At 41.1% G+C, this 18,292-nt stretch overlaps 2 protein-coding genes and 1 long non-coding RNA gene across 3 annotated transcripts in view; all 3 read right to left on the minus strand.

Moving 5' to 3' along the window:
- LOC134284183 (uncharacterized) overlaps nucleotides 1-18,292 on the minus strand; it is a 531,430-nt gene that overhangs the window by 379,759 nt on the left and 133,379 nt on the right. The gene's annotated exons all lie outside the window — the stretch shown is intronic.
- LOC109401173 (cationic amino acid transporter 3-like) overlaps nucleotides 1-18,292 on the minus strand; it is a 236,086-nt gene that overhangs the window by 118,612 nt on the left and 99,182 nt on the right. The window lies entirely within an intron of this gene.
- On the minus strand, nucleotides 1,870-11,855 carry LOC134284179 (cationic amino acid transporter 2-like). Its single transcript, XM_062842601.1, has 4 exons — nucleotides 11,713-11,855; nucleotides 3,647-4,007; nucleotides 2,565-3,590; nucleotides 1,870-2,503 (listed from the first exon to the last, which is right to left on the minus strand). Exons 2-4 carry the CDS (start codon nucleotides 3,999-4,001, stop codon nucleotides 2,109-2,111), a joined length of 1,776 nt encoding a protein of 591 aa, XP_062698585.1. The 5' UTR covers nucleotides 4,002-4,007; nucleotides 11,713-11,855; the 3' UTR covers nucleotides 1,870-2,108.

The raw sequence follows: 18,292 nt of genomic DNA on the forward strand, positions 1-18,292 counted from the left end.
ATTGGATTTGGATTGGATTTGGATTGGATTTGGATTGGATTTGGATTGGATTTGGATTGGATTTGGATTGGATTTAGATTGGATTTGGATTGGATTTGGATTGGATTTGGATTGGATTTGGATTGGATTTGGATTGGATTTGGAGATTGGATTTGGATTGGATTTGGATTGGATTTGGATTGGATTTGGATTGGATTTGGATTGGATTTGGATTGGATTTGGATTGGATTTGGATTGGATTTGGATTGGATTTGGAATGGATTTGGATTGGATTTGGATTGGATTTGGATTGGATTTGGATTGGATTTGGATTGGATTTGGATTGGATTTGGATTGGATTTGGATTGGATTTGGAATGGATTTGGATTGGATTTGGATTGGATTTGGATTGGATTTGGATTGGATTTGGATTGGATTTGGATTGGATTTGGATTAGATTTGGATTGGATTTGGATTGGATTTGGATTGGATTTGGATTGGATTTGGATAGGATTTGGATTGGATTTGGATTGGATTTGGATTGGATTTGGATTGGATTTGGATTTGGATTGGATTTGGATTGGATTTGGATTGGATTTGGATTGGATTTGGATTGGATTTGGATTGGATTTGGATTGGATTTGGATTGGATTTGGATTGGATTTGGATTGGATTTGGATTGGATTTGGATTGGATTTGGATTGGATTTGGATTGGATTTGGATTGGATTTGGATTGGATTTGGATTGGATTTGGATTGGATTTGGATTGGATTTGGATTGGATTTGGATTGGATTTGGATTGGATTTGGATTGGATTTGGATTGGATTTGGATTGGATTTGGATTGGATTTGGATTGGATTTGGATTGGATTTGGATTGGATTTGGATTGGATTTGGATTGGATTTGGATTGGATTTGGATTGGATTTGGATTGGATTTGGATTGGATTTGGATTGGATTTGGATTGGGTTTGGATTGGATTTGAATTGGATTTAGATAGGATTTGGATTGAATTTGGATTGGATTTGGATTGGATTTGGATTTGGATTGGATTTGGATTGGATTTGGATTGGATTTGGATTGGATTTGGATTGGATTTGGATTGGATTTGGATTGGATTTGGATTGGATTTGGATTGGATTTGGATTGGATTTGGATTGGATTTGGATTGGATTCTGATTGGATTTGGATTGGATTTGGATTGGATTTGGATTGGATTTGGATTGGATTTGGATTGGATTTGGATTGGATTTGGATTGGATTTGGATTGGATTTGGATTGGATTTTGATTGAATTTGGATTGGATTTGGATTGGATTTGGATTCGATTTTGATTGAATTGGGATTTGCAAATGATATCCGTTTGCTGCCGTCAGATCAAATTGACAATTTTTCTGAAAGATTTTGTATCAAGTTAAGTGGCAACCAAGATGCTAGCAGCAGAACTGGATTCTCATCGTCGAAGAAATCGACAAAAAAAAAACAAGGTAGGCGAATTTCAGTTGTCACAACCTGTCCTAGGATTGAATTTGGGTTGATTATTTTACGGGCTCAGACGTCATAAGGCATAACAGAGCTGGTTTTCTTTGTAATATTATATGTTCTGCTAGATCTATAGCTTTTTATCCAAATTTTATGTTTTTGTTTTCAAATGTAAGACTCGAAGTGAAAAATTAACCCATTGAGGATCGGTTCAATCTGGTTGGTTTCGTTCTTCGCTCCTACTGATGTTTATAAACAACGTCAACCTCAATAAAGTTGCGCACATCAGCTGAACCTGCATTTTTAATTTATTGATGCGACCTCTTATTGTGCGAGTACTCGATCACACTGCAATTTTCCGTTGTCGGACGGAAAGGAATTCCAAACGAATAACAAAGACCGGCAAGGTTTATTTTTTGAACTCATTGTTCCGTTTATTCTCGGTGTCATTGTCAAAAGAATGAAATTTTCGAAAACATACAGAGACGCCACAAATGTACGCCTATACACTAGGCAAAAGAACAAACATTGATCACACGATGCAAAGTCACATTTTTCTTACAACTACTAGCCTAAACACGGAATGAAGCTCTTTGACCATGTCACTTATAATAACTGATAATACCGACTGATACGGGAACTTAAGCCTATGCCTTCTCAAGACCAACCATGCAGAAAGGATTCTCAAGTTGGCTTTCCGACAGCGTTTGACTGCCCGAGCCCAGCGCCGAATGTCGGATCCCGTAGGTGAAATAGATCACAAATCCAACCAACAGCCACAGGGAGAAACTGATCCACGTGTTGGCGTCCAGCTGGAACATGAGGTAGATGTTGACCAGGATGCTCAGCATCGGCACAAATGGAACCAGCGGCACTCTGAAGGTGATCTTGGTCTCTTCCGTGGGTTGGCAGGCGATGACCAGGAACAGAATCAGAATTGCCATGGCCAGGATGGTGAGGATCGTCAGGTTCAACGGATACTGGGCCGAGAGATAGTCCTGACCGTTGACCAATATGGCACTGACGGTGCACGTGACCAGAGCTGGAACGAATAAGAAAAGCGTAAGTAACATATCTGCAAACGGATGCTGAAGCTGCCTTACCATATAGCAGCAAACTAATCTTGACGATCTTCGATGAAAGCGCATTCGGCGTTTTGGCAATATTCAGGTTGAACAGCTGTTTCACTATCACCGACTTATCCTGAATGGGAACGCTGGTCCGAAAGTTTGTGTTCTCGTCATATCTCAGAACCAGCACACTCAGAGCGACAATCGTGTAAGCCAACAACGTCCCAATGGACATCATGTCGATCAACTGGTGCAGGTCAAACAGCAGAGCCATAGTTCCTGACACTATACCGGAAATAACCGTAGCCAAGATGGGCGTCTTCGTTACTGGGTGAACCTTTCGGAGCTTTTTGAACAGGATTCCATCCGATGACATAGCGTATAGGACACGAGGCAGAGGGAACATTGCCCCTAGTGAGTTTGTGCACAACGAAAATATTGCTCCGATGGATACGATCCACTTGATCTCCTGCCATCCCAACCAGTCAAACAAGTTGGGAAACGGTGCTTTCGGATCTTGGTTGTAGTACGGTAACGCCATTGTTAGCACCGTGGCCACTCCAAAGTACGATAGAAAAATGATCAACAGAGAGAATATGATGGCCAACGGGATGTTCCTGGAAGGATTTCGTGCTTCCTCCCCTGTCGTTGCAATACAGTCGAACCCTACGTAACCGTAGAAGCACTTGGCAGCTCCTGCCATAACTCCGGCTAGCCCATACGGCATGAATCCCCCAACGCCACCTTTAACCCCTTCAGGAATGTCCTCCGGCTTTATGTTCCAATTGTCCGGATTCACCTTGGTTCCCACGGAAATCAGAACCACAACGATCACCATCAAATTCACTCCTGTAAAGATGTTGTTCAACACCGTGGATTCCTTCACTCCGTACGCCAGCAGTGCAGTGATCGTCAGAACCACAAAGAACGAAAATATGTCCGGATGCTTGCCAAGGAAGCTCACCCTGAACTCCATTATACTCTGAAGCGTTTTCTCCATCCGATGATCGATCAGCGCATCGATGTATCCACTCAAACCTCGGGCCACGCTGGCAGTTCCTGTAATTCAGAACGTCCTTTAGTCATTACTCAAAAATTCCCTCCCGCATACCCACCGATAATGTATTCCAGCATCAGATTCCACCCGATGGTAAAGGCGGCAAACTCTCCGATCGTAATGTACGTATAAATATAAGCCGATCCGGCCTTCGGAACCCGTGCTGCAAACTCCGCATAGCAAAGTCCGGCAATGGCTGCCGCTACGGCAGCTATCACAAACGAAACCACCACGCCCGGACCGGCCTGCTCGTAAGCTACTGATCCAGCGAGGACGTACGCTCCCAACCCCAGTGTGCTGCCCACGCCAAGACCCGTCAAGTCCAGCAGGGTGAGGACACGGGCCAGCTTGGAGTGGCTGCCGTCGTCATCGTTTGGTTTCTTTCGACAGAGGGCTTTGAAGAATTTTTCCATCAGATGCTGAAAAGAGTTGAAGGATAACCGATCATGAATTCAATGAATCCAAACCCGATGTACATTCAGTTTATATAATCTGCTGGTTCAGACATAGCGTGGGGGGTTTTGTGTTTAAAGGCGTTTCAAAAATGCTTCAAGGCATTTTAAGAGGGTTTAAAAGGACTTCACAGGCCCTCAGAGGAACTTCATAGTGAAACGCCTATGAAGTTTCAAAAGAGTTATATGTATCACGTTGGTGGCACGACTGGTGTTGTTGTTTGTAGACATTTTTCGGCATTACAGTCACAGAAACCTTGCGTTGATTTTTTTACATCTGCGCCAACTTTTCGGCCCTTGTTGGGACTTTCTTCAGGGCTCGATTTAAATGAAGAAAACATTTGTGATTTGCTGTGAGCCCTGAAGTAGGTCCCAACAAAGGCCGAAACGTTGGCAAAGATTTAAAAGAATCAACGTAAGGTTTCTTTGCTCAAAAATGTCTACAGTTATAGGTATTTTTTTCACTTATTTAGTTAACATCAAATTCATGATAATACTGAATCAACAATTTGCCGCCATAATACTCGATTTGCAGCTGCAGCTCTCCATCGTCGGTCACGCCTAAAACTCGCCAGATCACGCTCCACCTGGTCCGCCCATCGTGCTCTCTGCGCTCCACCCCTTCTTGTACCAACCGGATGTTTAGCAAACACCAACTTTGCAGGGTTGTTGCCCAGCATTCTTGCAACATGCCCTGTCCACCGTATCCTTCTGGCTTTAGCCACTTTCTGGATGCTGGGTTCGCCGCTCGTGGTTCATCCTTCTCCGCCACACGCCGTTCTCCTGCACGCCGCCGAAGATCGTCCTTATCACCTGTCGCTTGAAAACTTTTCGAGTATCGTCCATGTCTCGTGTCCGTAGAGAACCACTGGTCTTATTAGCGTCTTGTACATGGTACATTTGGTGCGGGGGTGAATCTTTTTTGACCGCAGTTTCTTCTGGAGCCCATAGTAGGCACGACTTCCACTGATGATGCGCCTTCGTATTTCACGGCTCACGTTATTGTCAGCCGTTAGCAAGGAACCGAGGTAGACGAATTCTTCTACCACCTCGAAAGTATCCCCGTCTATCGTAACATTGCTGCCAAGGCTTGTCCTGTTTCGCTCAGTCCCACCTACCAGCATGTACTTTGTCTTAGCCGCATTCACCACCAGTCCGACCTTTGCTGCTTCACGTTTCAGGCGGGTGTACTGTTCTGCCACCGTTCCAAATGTTCTAGCAATAATATCCATGTAATCCGCAAAACAGACAAATTGGCCGGATTTCGTGAATCGTGATCGTACCCCGGCTGTTGAGCCCAACTCGTCGCATAACACCTTCCAGGGCGATTTTGAATAGTAGGCAGGAAAGTCCATCTCCTTGTCGTAGTCCCCGTCGAGATTCGAATGAACTGGATAGTTCACCCGAAATCCTTACGCTGTTCTGCACACCGTCCATCGTTGCTCTTATCAGTCAGGTAAGCTTCCCGGGAAAGCTGTTCTCATCCATAATTTTCCATAGCTCTGTGCGGTCGATACTATCGTACGCCGCTTTGAAGTCGAGGAACAGGTGAAGCGTTGGGACCTGGTATTCACGGCATTTCTGGAGGATTTGTCGTACGGTGAAGATCTGGTCCATTGTCGATGGGCCGTCGATGAAACCGGCTTGGTAACTTCCCACGAACTTATTTACTTTAGGTGAAAGACGACGGAAGATGATCTGCGATAGCACTTTGTAGGCGGCATTCAAAATGGTGATCGCTCGAAAGTTCTCACACATTAACTTGTCGCCTTTCTTGTAGCTGTTCGGTTTCCCAGATCTTGACTACTAACTGGTGCAGACAGGTGGCCAACTTTTCCGGGTCAATCTTGATGAGTTCTACCAGCCGCTTTGTTGTTTTTGAGCTGGTGGATGGCATCCTTAACTTCCCTCAGCGTGGGAGTTGGTTCGTTCCCGTCCTCTGCTGCACCAACATACACAGTTAAAATTTTCGTGTAATTTTGCGTTGATTTCGATGCACATATTTGGAGCATCGAAATAAACGCAAAATTGCGTTAGATTTTAAAATTACACGAGCTAAATAGCGAGTCGTGTAAAATTCAGTTTCGTTGAAATTTATACGATTTGATCAATTTGTATGCTGCTGCATTTTTCATGGAAGTTTCTTTTTTATTTATCATGAAAGGTGATCGAATCAAAATCGATGGACTAGTCCCTAACGTGAAGGAGCAAACATCCTTTGCCCTGTTTTGCCATAAACTGCGCCATCATTCCTGTCCACGACACAAGCGAATTTCAAAACAAAGCACCGGGAGACGCGCAGCGACTGCAGTTGAAAGTGCCGCTGGTGTGGGTGATTTTTTGCCGGATTAGATGGAATTCTTCGTAATCTGCACTTACCCGATCTGCCATTAGTCAGTGTACACTCACCAACCATCCTAAACTACAAAAATCGCGGCACAAAACTTGCAAGCAACGCGTCTTCCGGTGCTTTCCATGAAATGAACTTTCTCGGTCGCTGGCAAAACAAAACTGAAACAGGTGACGCCATTTGCATTGACTCCAAAGCAAAAGTTGTAAATTTACACGACTTGAAATTTATAGCTTTGTTGACAGAAAATCGGATGCTTTTCAATGTATTTTTTAATACAAAGTTGAAAATACAATCTGGTGGAATTTTGAGTTGATTCAAGAGTAAAATTGCGTGTTTTCAATGCTCCAGGTATGTGCATCAAATTAAACTCAATTTTAAATCATTTTTTCGATTGAATTCGTTTAATTTCACAACAACAACGATTTACATGTCGTTTAAATTTAAATATTTTTTTCTGTGTAGTCATTTCCTCCGCTGCCTTGGTCCTCCGTGCCTACATTCTCTTCGCCATTCAGGTGCTTGTCGAAGTGCTGCTTCCACCTTTCGATCACCTTACGTTTGTGCGTCAGAAGGCTCCCGTCCTTATTCCTGCAGATTTCGGCTTGCGGCACGTAGCCTTTGCGAGATGCGTTGAGCTTCTGGTAGAACTTACATGTTTCTTGTGAACGGCACAGCAGTTCCATTTCCTCGCACTACGCTTCTTCCAGGCGGCGCTTTTTCTCCCGGAAGAGACGGGTCTGCTGCTTCCGCTTCTGTCTGTATCGCTCCACATTCTGTCGGGTTCCATGCTGCAGCATTACCGCCCGCGCTGCATCCTTCTCCTCCAGAACCGCTCTGCACTCCTCGTCGAACCAATCGTTTCGTCGACTCCGTTCTACGTACCCAATAGTGCTCTCGGCTGCGTTGTTGATGGCTGCTTTGACTGTACACTGAAGTTTTTTTTACGCGGTTTTTTTTACGCGGTTTTTTTTACGCGGTTTTTTTACGCGGTCCGTCCTAAAAAAAACCGCGTTATTTCAAGACCCGTCGTAAAAAAAAACCGCGTTATTTCAAGACCCGTCGTAAAAAAAATCCGCGTTTTTTTAAAAACACGCGTAAAATAGTCAGCACCACATCTAACGTGACTTGACTTTTTTTACGACGTTTTTTGAAATAACGCGGTTTTTTTTACGACGGGTCTTGAAATAACGCGGTTTTTTTTTACGACGGGTCTTGAAATAACGCGGTTTTTTTTACGCGGTTTTTTTTTACGCGGGACCATTACCGTCGTAAATAAAAACTTCAGTGTACTCCAGCAGTCCTCTAGAAGGGCCACAGCGAGCACACCCTCATCCGGCAACGCTGCCTAGAGATTCTGTGCGTATGCGGTGGTGACATCCGGTTGCTTCAGTCGCTCTAAATCGTACCGGGGCGGCCGCCGGTACTGTACATTGTTAATATCGGAGAGTTTTGGGCGCCACGATAGGTCCTGACGTCGATAATGTCGGAGAAGTGCCGTCCATCAATCAGAACGTAGTTGATTTGCGATTCCATTTGTTGTGGTGATCTCCAGGTGTAACGATACGGGAGGCTGTGCTGGAAAGGTGCTACGAATGGCCATGTTCTTGGAGGCGGCGAAATCGATAAGGCGTAGGCCATTTTCGTTCGTCAGCTGGTGGGCCTTTCCAATCGTCGCACAGTGTACAAATTCGATCAAAAAAACGGACGCAATTCAGTTCCGGTCGCTAAGCAAACGACAGATACCCATTCCTAAGGAAAAAACTCCGGGGAATCGAATGGTGCCAACCCCTTTCCATAAAAACGTCGCCAAGTGTCTCATTTTGGCCATTTTCCCCTAAATTTGTCAAAAATACTTGGACATATCAATCTTAAACCCAAAAAAGTTGGGAGGAACCCTGAATATTTCAAAAAACTTCATGTACCAATGACAAGCAACTTGGTTTAGCAAATATTTTTCACTTTTGATCACAATAAGTGTCTCATTTTGTCCAATATCCCCTATAAAATGAGAATATTTGAGAAGTTCGGATGATTTTCAATGAGAACCATGTAAAACCGTTCAAAAGTTATGCTACTGTATGGAGAAATGCCAAACAGATCGTCTCTTGTGCATCACACTCAGAGATGATGTCCCATTTTGTCCAATATCCCCTATAAATTAAAAATATTTGAGAATTTCAGATGAATTTCATTTTTCTTATTTGTGAATTTTAAGGTTCTTCACACATGAATTTCATAAAAAAAAAAACGTGCAAAGTCGTGCCACTTAATGGTAAAGCCCCAAACAGATTATCTCTTGTTTATTATATTCAGAAACGATGTCTCATTCTGTCCTTTTTCCCCTACAAATAAAAAAATACAAAAAAATATTCAAAGACAAAAAATATCAGATTTTTGAACGACTTTGTATGGTTTTTATTGAAATTCATCTGACATTCTTAAATATTCTTAATTTATAGGGGATGTTGGGCAAAATGGAACAACATCATTGAATGCGATGGACAAGAGATGATTTGTTTAGAGTTTCTCCATTCAGTATCACGTTCAAAAGTCAGCTTTGCATGGTTTTTTGTTGAAATTCATTCAAAATTCTCAAATATTTCTTATTTATAGGGGATATTGGACAAAATGGGACATCATATCTGAATGTGATGGACAAGACACAACCTGTTTGGCGTTTCTCCATGCAGTAGCATGATTTTTAACGACTTTGCATGGTATTTTGTTCCAATTCATCCGAAATTCTCAAATATTCTCATTTTATAGGGGATATTGGACAAAATGAGACACTTATTGTGATCAAAAGTGAAAAACATTTACTAAACCAAGTTGTCTAACATTGCTACATGAAATTTTTTGAAATATTCATTGTTCCTCCCAACTTTTTTGGATTTAAGTTTGATATATTCAAGTATTTTTAACAAATTTAGGGTAAAATGGCCAAAATGAGACACTTGGCGATGGTTTTCAGGAAAGGGGTTGGCACCATTCGATTCCCCGGAGTTTTTTGCTTAGGAATGGGTATCTGTCGTTTGCTTAGTGTTCGGAACTGAATTGCGTCCGTTTTTTTGCTCGAATTTGTACACTGTGCGTCGGTCTGAATTCCTCCTCCTGGTCTACCTGAGCGTTTAGATCCCCTATGATGATTTTGACGTCATGGTTTGGTTTGGGCAGCGGTCGTACTCGCGTTCGAGCTGCGCGTAAAATGCGTCTTTGTCATCATCAATGCTTCCGGAGTAAGGGCTGTGGACGTTTATTATGCTAATGTTGAAGAATCGGCCCTTGATCCTCAACCTGCACATTCTTTCGTCGATCGGCCACCAACCGATCACGCGCCTCTGCATGTCGCCCATCACTATAAAAGCTGTTCCCAGCTCACGTGTGTTGTCGCAACTCTGGTAGATGGTATGATTACCTCTAAACGTTCGCACCACGGATCCTGTCCAACACACCTACTGCAGCGTTACGATTTCGAACAATGACTTATCACCGTTCTAGATTAAAATTTTAACGTAAAATACAATGGTTTCGACAAAACAGGAGTGTTCATTTCATCTCGGGTGTCCATTATGCCCCTAATCCCCCTACAACTCATTTGTGTTTCATAGTGTTGCATTATGAACAGTATAGAACTATTTTTCATAATGCTTCTCATTTCAGTTACATAATGAACCAGCTCGGAAAAATTGGCTATTATTATACCAAAATTAGTTATATAAAATATATAATTATGATACTGACTTGCATAAATTATGCCACTGCGCACTATGAAATTCATTTTATACTTGCAGTTTTTTTTATTTGTATTAACGAGATTTTAGCCCTAGGATAGTTCATCTCGGAACCCACGCTTTACTTCCCATCCGAAAGAAGAACTCACATTTTGTGAGTATGTCGGGAGTAGGATTCGATCCCAGGTCCTCGGCGTGATAGTCACGTGTTCTAGCCATCCAATCAGGTCTTCTCCACGCTTATACTTGCAGTTTCAGTGGAATAACGGCCTACTTTATCAAACTATACCAAACAGTTGCATTATGGTTCATAATACAACTAATTTCAGTTGCATTATGAATCATAATGTTATTGTTTGATTGACAACTAGGGATGTATGACAGCCTGAGTTTCCACGGTAAGGAGCTGTGTGAGAAAAAAACTGTGACGGTTATAGCACGGCTTGTCCGATCAAAACTTTGTGTCTGTAGCAATACCATGATCAGGCTCGACAAGCCTCGTTGGATAAATGTACGCCTCGTGCTGTAAAAATCATCATTCGTTACATGAATAACTATTGCCAAATCAGGATGATAATGTGTAACTATACACAGAAAACCTCCTCAGGCCCTTCCGCAATCCCCAAACTAATTGATCTTCAAATTATTGCTTAGGTTTGACATCACCTATAAGAAGGAGCATGATTGTGTTATGAAAGTCTGGTGAAAACAATTGTTAAAACATCTCCAAGAGCATCATGAAACGTTGCTGTTTGCTAAGTTCAATCAACATACAAGCTGGTTTAAGGCACTCTGGGATTGAACTCATGACCTTGCGCTTAGTCACTTACAGGAACTTTCTCGTTGTAAATGAAATCAAAATGATGCAGTAAACAAAAGCCACGCTTCCGAGATTGCATCACATTTTGCAAACTGCTCACTATACTGTAATCATTCGTGTATTAGACCATGTGTCACTTGAAAACAGTCCGTTCAATCACTGCTCTCTTAACTGCATGTATCGCTGATCTTTGCTCCTCTAATGTATCAATCTTGACATCAAAACCCCATTAGTTTCCGATCAACCGCTTCTTGTTTACAGTGCAATAACCTCGCAGGGCTAAGAATGATCATTAAACGTTTCCGTGTCACGCCCCATTAAACAGGACTGTTGTACAATTTCATTCTTAACTATTTTTAAAATACCGCCGATGTCCTATCCCGATGCAATCACGTCACCAAATTCACGTTCGTGCTTTGCCGTCCGTATCTGCACCTGCATCACTTCAATCAATGCACCTAGATATAGCACTAGCTGTCACTGTAACGTGATGAAATACACGATCATCCCAGCTACGTCATAATCTCAGATTCTCAGAGACGTGAATTATTTTTGCAAACATATTTTTTGGCAAATGATCATCACACATGCACCAGCAGCATCATCAATCAAACACCGAAACTCGTAAATCAATCCCAAATTCGAATCGGATTAATCCACTTCCACACGACAGGCATCATTTGCCAGAATTTATGTAATCAACTTTTTTTCACTTGGTGGAAACAATGTGGCACATTTTCACCACCGGCCATTCATCGCATAACGCACCTCTGAACGTTGTACGCACCACCGCGTTGTAACGCACCGCAAACCGTATCAAGCGATTACGCGTGAGATATCTTGGTCGGGAATCACGTGCCGTGCCGTGCGCCGGAACCGAACTTGCCGAGAAAGGCGACCGCTCTGGTGGATGGGCGAAATTTGACTAACTGAGCACTATTTTTAAATTGGGTTGTCACAAAATGTGCAGTATGGGTGCATCATCTGCATCACGGTCAATTAATTGATGGCTTCGAACGGTACGCGAGCTAATACGAGCGCAGTTGTCGTACCGTTCTTGCACGCTTTGGTATTGAACGTTGTCGCGTGTCTTGCGCTTCCATTCCAACAGCTGAGGCGCAAGCATGATGGAATGTCTACATTTAGGCGATATCAATATCATCTGTTTGGGGAATACAGAAATACCATAATAAGGAGCAGCTTTGATAGGTTTTTCCCAGTGTATTTTGACTTATTTTTTAAGGACAGACTTATGAGAATCCCAAAATGGCCGCCACAATGGCCGACACCTACTCACGATTTTGAGCGCACAAATCTCTTCGTAAACAAAACCAGCGCATCTGATCTTCTTATTTTAAGCTTATTATAAGTGAGCAAGAAGAGAATAATCAAATGCACTGTTGTTTGAAGCTTGCTTCATGAGATTTGTGCGTTTGAAGTTCTGATGCACTTTTGATGCGGGATTTCAAGACGTTTGTCCTTAAATTAAATTGAAGATAAGAACGGGCTTGGTTTTGCCCTGTTTTGCCTAGAGGCTACCGCTTCTGATACGTATCCCAGACAACCAATTTGCACGTATAATGAAGCTTATGTTCATGTTATACGTACTTTTATGCGGTAAAGTTACATCGCATAAGATGCAGTAAAAGTGCCTTATACGTACAAAAGTGGAGGCGCTATACGTGCATCGACGAAAAAAAATAATAACGCTATATGACTTCAGGCGATATCTTATGCGATGCACGGTGTGCACTATTGCGACGTAATTTAGCATCTTATGCGACTTAATAATATTAAAAAAAAAAAAATTTTGTCACCGCAGTATCGAACTAAGAACCTTTGAATTTTCGAGCCACACTTCACACTTAACACCAAACACCGCTTATGAAACAAACTGATTAATTGTCATGACGTTCTAACTCACCTCAGTATTCGTTGAAATGCGTTTGGTTTCCCTGCGCTGTGCGTGTTCGACAGGCCATCTGGAGCTCAAAATGACGAAGCGTGATTTCCCGCACATTTATCACTACCCATCTATTGCCAGCACCACCCATTGTTATTTATCGTGTCAACAAAACAAAAATGATGACTTTGTAACTTGTTTTTTAACCATAATGATGACTGTTTACTTGCTTGTAGCTTTTTGGCCCTCCAACAACAACACATATCACATCGCAATATACCAACGGTAACGATTCTAGCTTATGCGAGTTTGTATGCACATTTTAACGAGTTTATTTTTACTTTAATGCGATTTAGTTTGTATACCAATGCGAGTTTAACTAGCATAATAAGAAAAGTACCAAGCGAAGTCATATAATCATCGCAGTGCGCAATTATACCAATTCAATTGACACTTTGCGAGTCCGCTCGAACTCTTTAGCGAATAAGTAAAGTTAGTCGCAATAAAACATCGGAATATCGTCTATTACGATGTAGTTATACATTATAAAAGTTAATTTGCACTCTTATATGATTTTACCAGATACATCGCAATAAGTTAAAAAAAATAACATCATATGCGATGAAAATTGTCTTTCAGTCGTAGGTATATGCGATAGTGAGTTAAAATAGAACTTTATACGATGTACAGTGTACATCCTAATGCGATTTCTGGTTGTCTGGGATGTGTTACGGTGTAAGATCTACCACATTGCATCAAATTTTAATCTTGCTATTTATTTTACTGCCTGAAGAGGTAGCATACCAGATTAAAATTTGATGTATTTTTGTAATGTTTACGTTTTAATTTACATATGTTTTGTTTTGAACTGCTAATAGACGTTTTGTTTCAGGGGGATTTAGGTAATTTTATTGTAAAACTAGCTGTACCCGGCAAACTTTGTATTGCCTCCTGCGTTTTTTGACGTTTCAAGTTTCCAGTCAAGGCGAAGCCAAAATGTATGGAAGATCGATTTTCAAAACTCTCAATTTTTCCATATTTTGTGCCTCATAAACCTTCCTTGGGTGAAAACCAACAGAACAAAACTAAGACGACCAACAGACCCACGTTTGCCACTGCATTTTTATATATATAGATACCATGTTTTGAAAATAGTAACTGTAACGAGCGTATCACTTATGCCTTGTTCAGTATTTATTACTTAATCCTTTGTTCTCTTTTCAGTGGATCTTACCACCATTCCTGACGCACTAATCAATAGGTATTTCTTTAGCAAATCATCGTATCATCACCATATTAAGACTTGCGAACATGTTTAGATATCTATATCGTTATCTGGAAGCGTTTGGTACGGGAGGTCCACGCTTCCATCTTTCCCCTCGATTTCAAGGTGTTGAATGTTTTCAAATATTGACTATAGTACACATATATGTTGAAATCTTTCTATACCTTGAAATCTTCCCTGCGGTACATGCAGCGCAGTTGGCCTGGCCGTTAGACAAGAAAAAAGATAGACTTGAAAAGTCTTCATTTTCCAGGATGCATTCAAGTACTGGCTGCGTTAGTGTGAGATTAGATTAGATTAGGCTACCGCTTCTGATTCGTATGCAGAAGGTCCTGGGTTCCATCCCTGACCCGTCCCTTTCCTCCTACAGTATGGCCCAAAAAAAAATGCGAAATTTTTCGAAGACATTGTTCACCTGCGCTTCCAATCGATAAACAGTGCATTTATCTTTTGGATGAAATATTCGAGACACAAATTTAACAAGGACATAGATACATTTAGTGATTTTTTTCATAAACCTTTGAAAAAAAAATAATTTAGAATACATATAAGGATCTCCATGAGGCCGTTTTCAAAGGAAATTGCTCGCAGTCACATTCAATTAAATTTTATTTCAAGAACAGCACTTTTATAACTAGACAAAGATATTTAGGCGTCCGTTGGTGATTTGGACATGTAAGAAATTCTAGGAAAAATTGATTTATTTTAGAAATTGTTGGAAATTTATGAGGCATCGCATATACGAACCAATCAATATTTTGAAACAAATTTGAGATACCCTGTATGATAACCACCTCCTTATTGTAGCCTTATTTTAAAAGAATGGATTTATTATCAATATCACAACAAAAATTATTAGAAAAAAAAAATCGCATATGGAACATACTGTACTTTGTATCTATCTATAGTATTTCTCCCTCCTCTCTACACAGTGCTGAAAATGTAATTTCGCCATTTTCTAAATTCAACCCCCTAAAGCTTATTTTAGAATCTGAACGTAAGAATATGGCTGGTATATGAAAAACTTGTGCGGCTAGACTAGTTCTACAAGAAAGTCACGAAGGGAATTCTATCTAGATTTCGTGGATTCTTCCTAGAGTTCCTTCGAGTATTCCTTCTTGAATTTTTTCGGGGATTCCTTCTGACTTCCTATGGAAATTCCTCTTGGGGGTTTCCTCTTAAAAACCTTTGATGATTTCGCTCGAAATTCCTTCGAAGATTTCTTCCGAAGTTCTTTCGGTGGCTCCTCCTGAGATTTCTGCATAAATTTCTCCTATAATTTCTTGGGAGATTCCTTCGAAGATTCTTCCTGGAATTCCTTCGGGGATTCCTACTAGAATTCTCTCAGGGATTTCTCCTGGAATTCCTCCAGAAATACCTCTAAGGTAATTTTCGTTGATTCCTCTTAGAATTCCTTTAGGGACTCTTTTTCTAATTTTCTTCTAAACTCCCACTTGAATTCTTTTGAGGTTTTCTGCTGAAAAATCTTTCGGAATTTCTCCTGGATATTTTTCGTTGATTCTTCCTAGAAATCCTTGCTGAAAGGATTCCTTCTCAAATTCCCTTAGAAATTCCCACTGGAATTCCTTCGAGGATTTCTGCTGTAAATCCCTTGGGATTTCTTCTTGAATTCATTTATGGAATCCTCCTGGATTTCCTTCTGAAATTCCTCGAAAATTTCCATCATGGATTCCTTTAGAAGTTTCTACAGGAATCTTTCTCAGACAGACTCTTGAACCACCAGAGATTTCTGCAGTAGTTCCTTAAGGATTTCATACAGCAGTTCCTGCAGAGATAAGCCCAGAATTTTCTTCATGGATTTCTCCAGTTTCTTTCAAGGTTCCTCCTGGAACTCCTTCTGAGATTCCTCCCTGAAGAAACGAGATTCCTTCCCTCTAAATAATTTAAACAAAAACTGTAGCAAAATCTCTATTGTATTGCCTTCAATTGCAATGCAGTATTGCAACATGAACTACACTAAGGATACGGGTAATGTCACAATAGGTCTAATCGGTCGCAGCGACGGATCTGAACAGGACTTACAAAAGGTATTCATTCAATCAATAGTTTATGCTATCGATGGTCATAAAATAGCTTAGACTACAAATTCTAGAGCGTAATGATAACGTGTTTGCTTTGTCAATGTTACATTATGGTCAAATTTTGGACACGCCGATTCACGCCGCCGAAAGCTGCCACCAGCGTGAAGCCACCGCTGCCGGCCAAAAATGGCCCTCACGCTGCCGCCGAGCACAATATATTCGGCGCACAGGTAGGTCTAGGTGGTCAGAATCATGAGATAAACCATGTTAAAGTACTTCATTGTAAATGCACACTGGCGCCATATAGCGGCAAAATTACGCACCAAACTTACCACCATTTGATAGCCATAGACCTTCTAATCAACTTTGCTGAAGACACGAAGTTTCTAGGTGGTCAGAATCTTGAAATAAACCATGTCAAATTATTTCATTTTAAATGCACACTGACGACACAGCGGCGGAATTACGCACTAAACTTACCACCATTTGATAGCCATAGACCTTATGATCAACATTGCTGAAGACACGAACATTCTAGGTGGTCAGAATCATGAGATAAACCATGTCAAAGTACTTCGTTGTAAATGCACACTAGCGCCACATAGCGGCGGAATAACGCACTAAACTTAGCATCATTTGATAGTCATAACCCTTCTGATCAACATTGCTGAAGACACGAACATTCTCGGTGGTCAGAATCTTGAGATAAACCATGCCAAAGTACTTCATTGTAAATGCACACTAGCGCAACATAGTGGCGGAATTACTCACCAAACATTTCACCATTTGAAGGTCATAAACCTGCTGAACAACTTTGCCGAAGGTCTAAACTTTGCAGAGGATACGGTTTTTGAGATATACACGGTGTGTCTGGTAGAATAAATTTATTACAAAAAAATGGGCATCGCTAATTTTTACGCTACGTGAAAGTTGACGCTACCAGCTTTCATTCAAGCCCAACATCGAAATATTCCATCGGGGGAACTTTTTCATACAAAAATTGGGTATGTTTGTTAAGTAGAAATAGGGATTAATTTGGAACCGTGCATTTTGTATGGGGAAAAACAGTATTCTGAAAAAGTTGTTCGGGATCCCTCGGTGGATTTTTTTGAGGGACCCTGCAAATGAAAGCTGAAAGCCTCTATTTTTGAATAGCGAAAAATTTGACGATGCCTATTTTTTTGTTATAAACTTTTCCCATACACACGCCGTGTATAGTTTAGTAAAAAATAAGTTTTCCAGGTGATGCCAAACTTTTTGGGGTGCTGCAATATTCAATTGGGGTGTTGCAATACTAGAAGATGCGATTCCATATTTATGGCGGATAGTGTACATTTTTCACCTACGGAGAAACTTAAAAACAGTCATAACTTCCGAAGGACAGTGATGAAATTTTCACAACTTCGGATCAGATTGTCTTGAGGTACCTATCAATATAATATTGGCTACATGCTTTGCACAACGTTTACCTCAAGATCTTGATGAGACAGAATACAGTAGATGTTCGGTAACTACAATATGTTTACATTTTACTTAGCGAACGGAATTCAAAAACTGCAACGCCTGACAGATGTCAACAAACCATGAATTGGCGTAAAATGAACGTGAAGTTCATCCGAAAGATTACCCTTTTAAATTTGGCATATTAGATACTGCCACGTGTTGTCCAACAGACTGAGACCTTTTAAGGAGTCTTTCGTCGGCGAATACCAGGCTGATTTTCGTGAGGATCGATCAATGACGGATCAAATGTTTAACCGGCGGATTATCCTAGATGAATTTCGAGAATACATATAACTTGCAGACTCATCGTCTGTCCCTTGAATTTAAAGCAGTGTGCGATTCAGCTTTGGTAGATAATGCCAGAAAATGGTTTTCCGGCGAAACTACTTAGGTGTTAATACACGCAACGCTAGATGGATCAAAATCAAGTATGGGTCATTTCATATGAAGTGACCGAGAAAATGTGGAAACCTGCAATCGACCATCTCGGATTTCAACCAAATTTGGCTGAAACATTTGATTAAATGTGTGGTACGTGGCAACCAATTTATTGACAGTTCTTCTCTATATGCCCTCCGACTACACCAGGTCTATTACAAGTCATCTAGTCTACCA

The sequence above is a fragment of the Aedes albopictus genome, chromosome 3 (assembly GCF_035046485.1).
Source record: "Aedes albopictus strain Foshan chromosome 3, AalbF5, whole genome shotgun sequence".
NCBI classification, from domain to species: domain Eukaryota; kingdom Metazoa; phylum Arthropoda; class Insecta; order Diptera; family Culicidae; genus Aedes; species Aedes albopictus.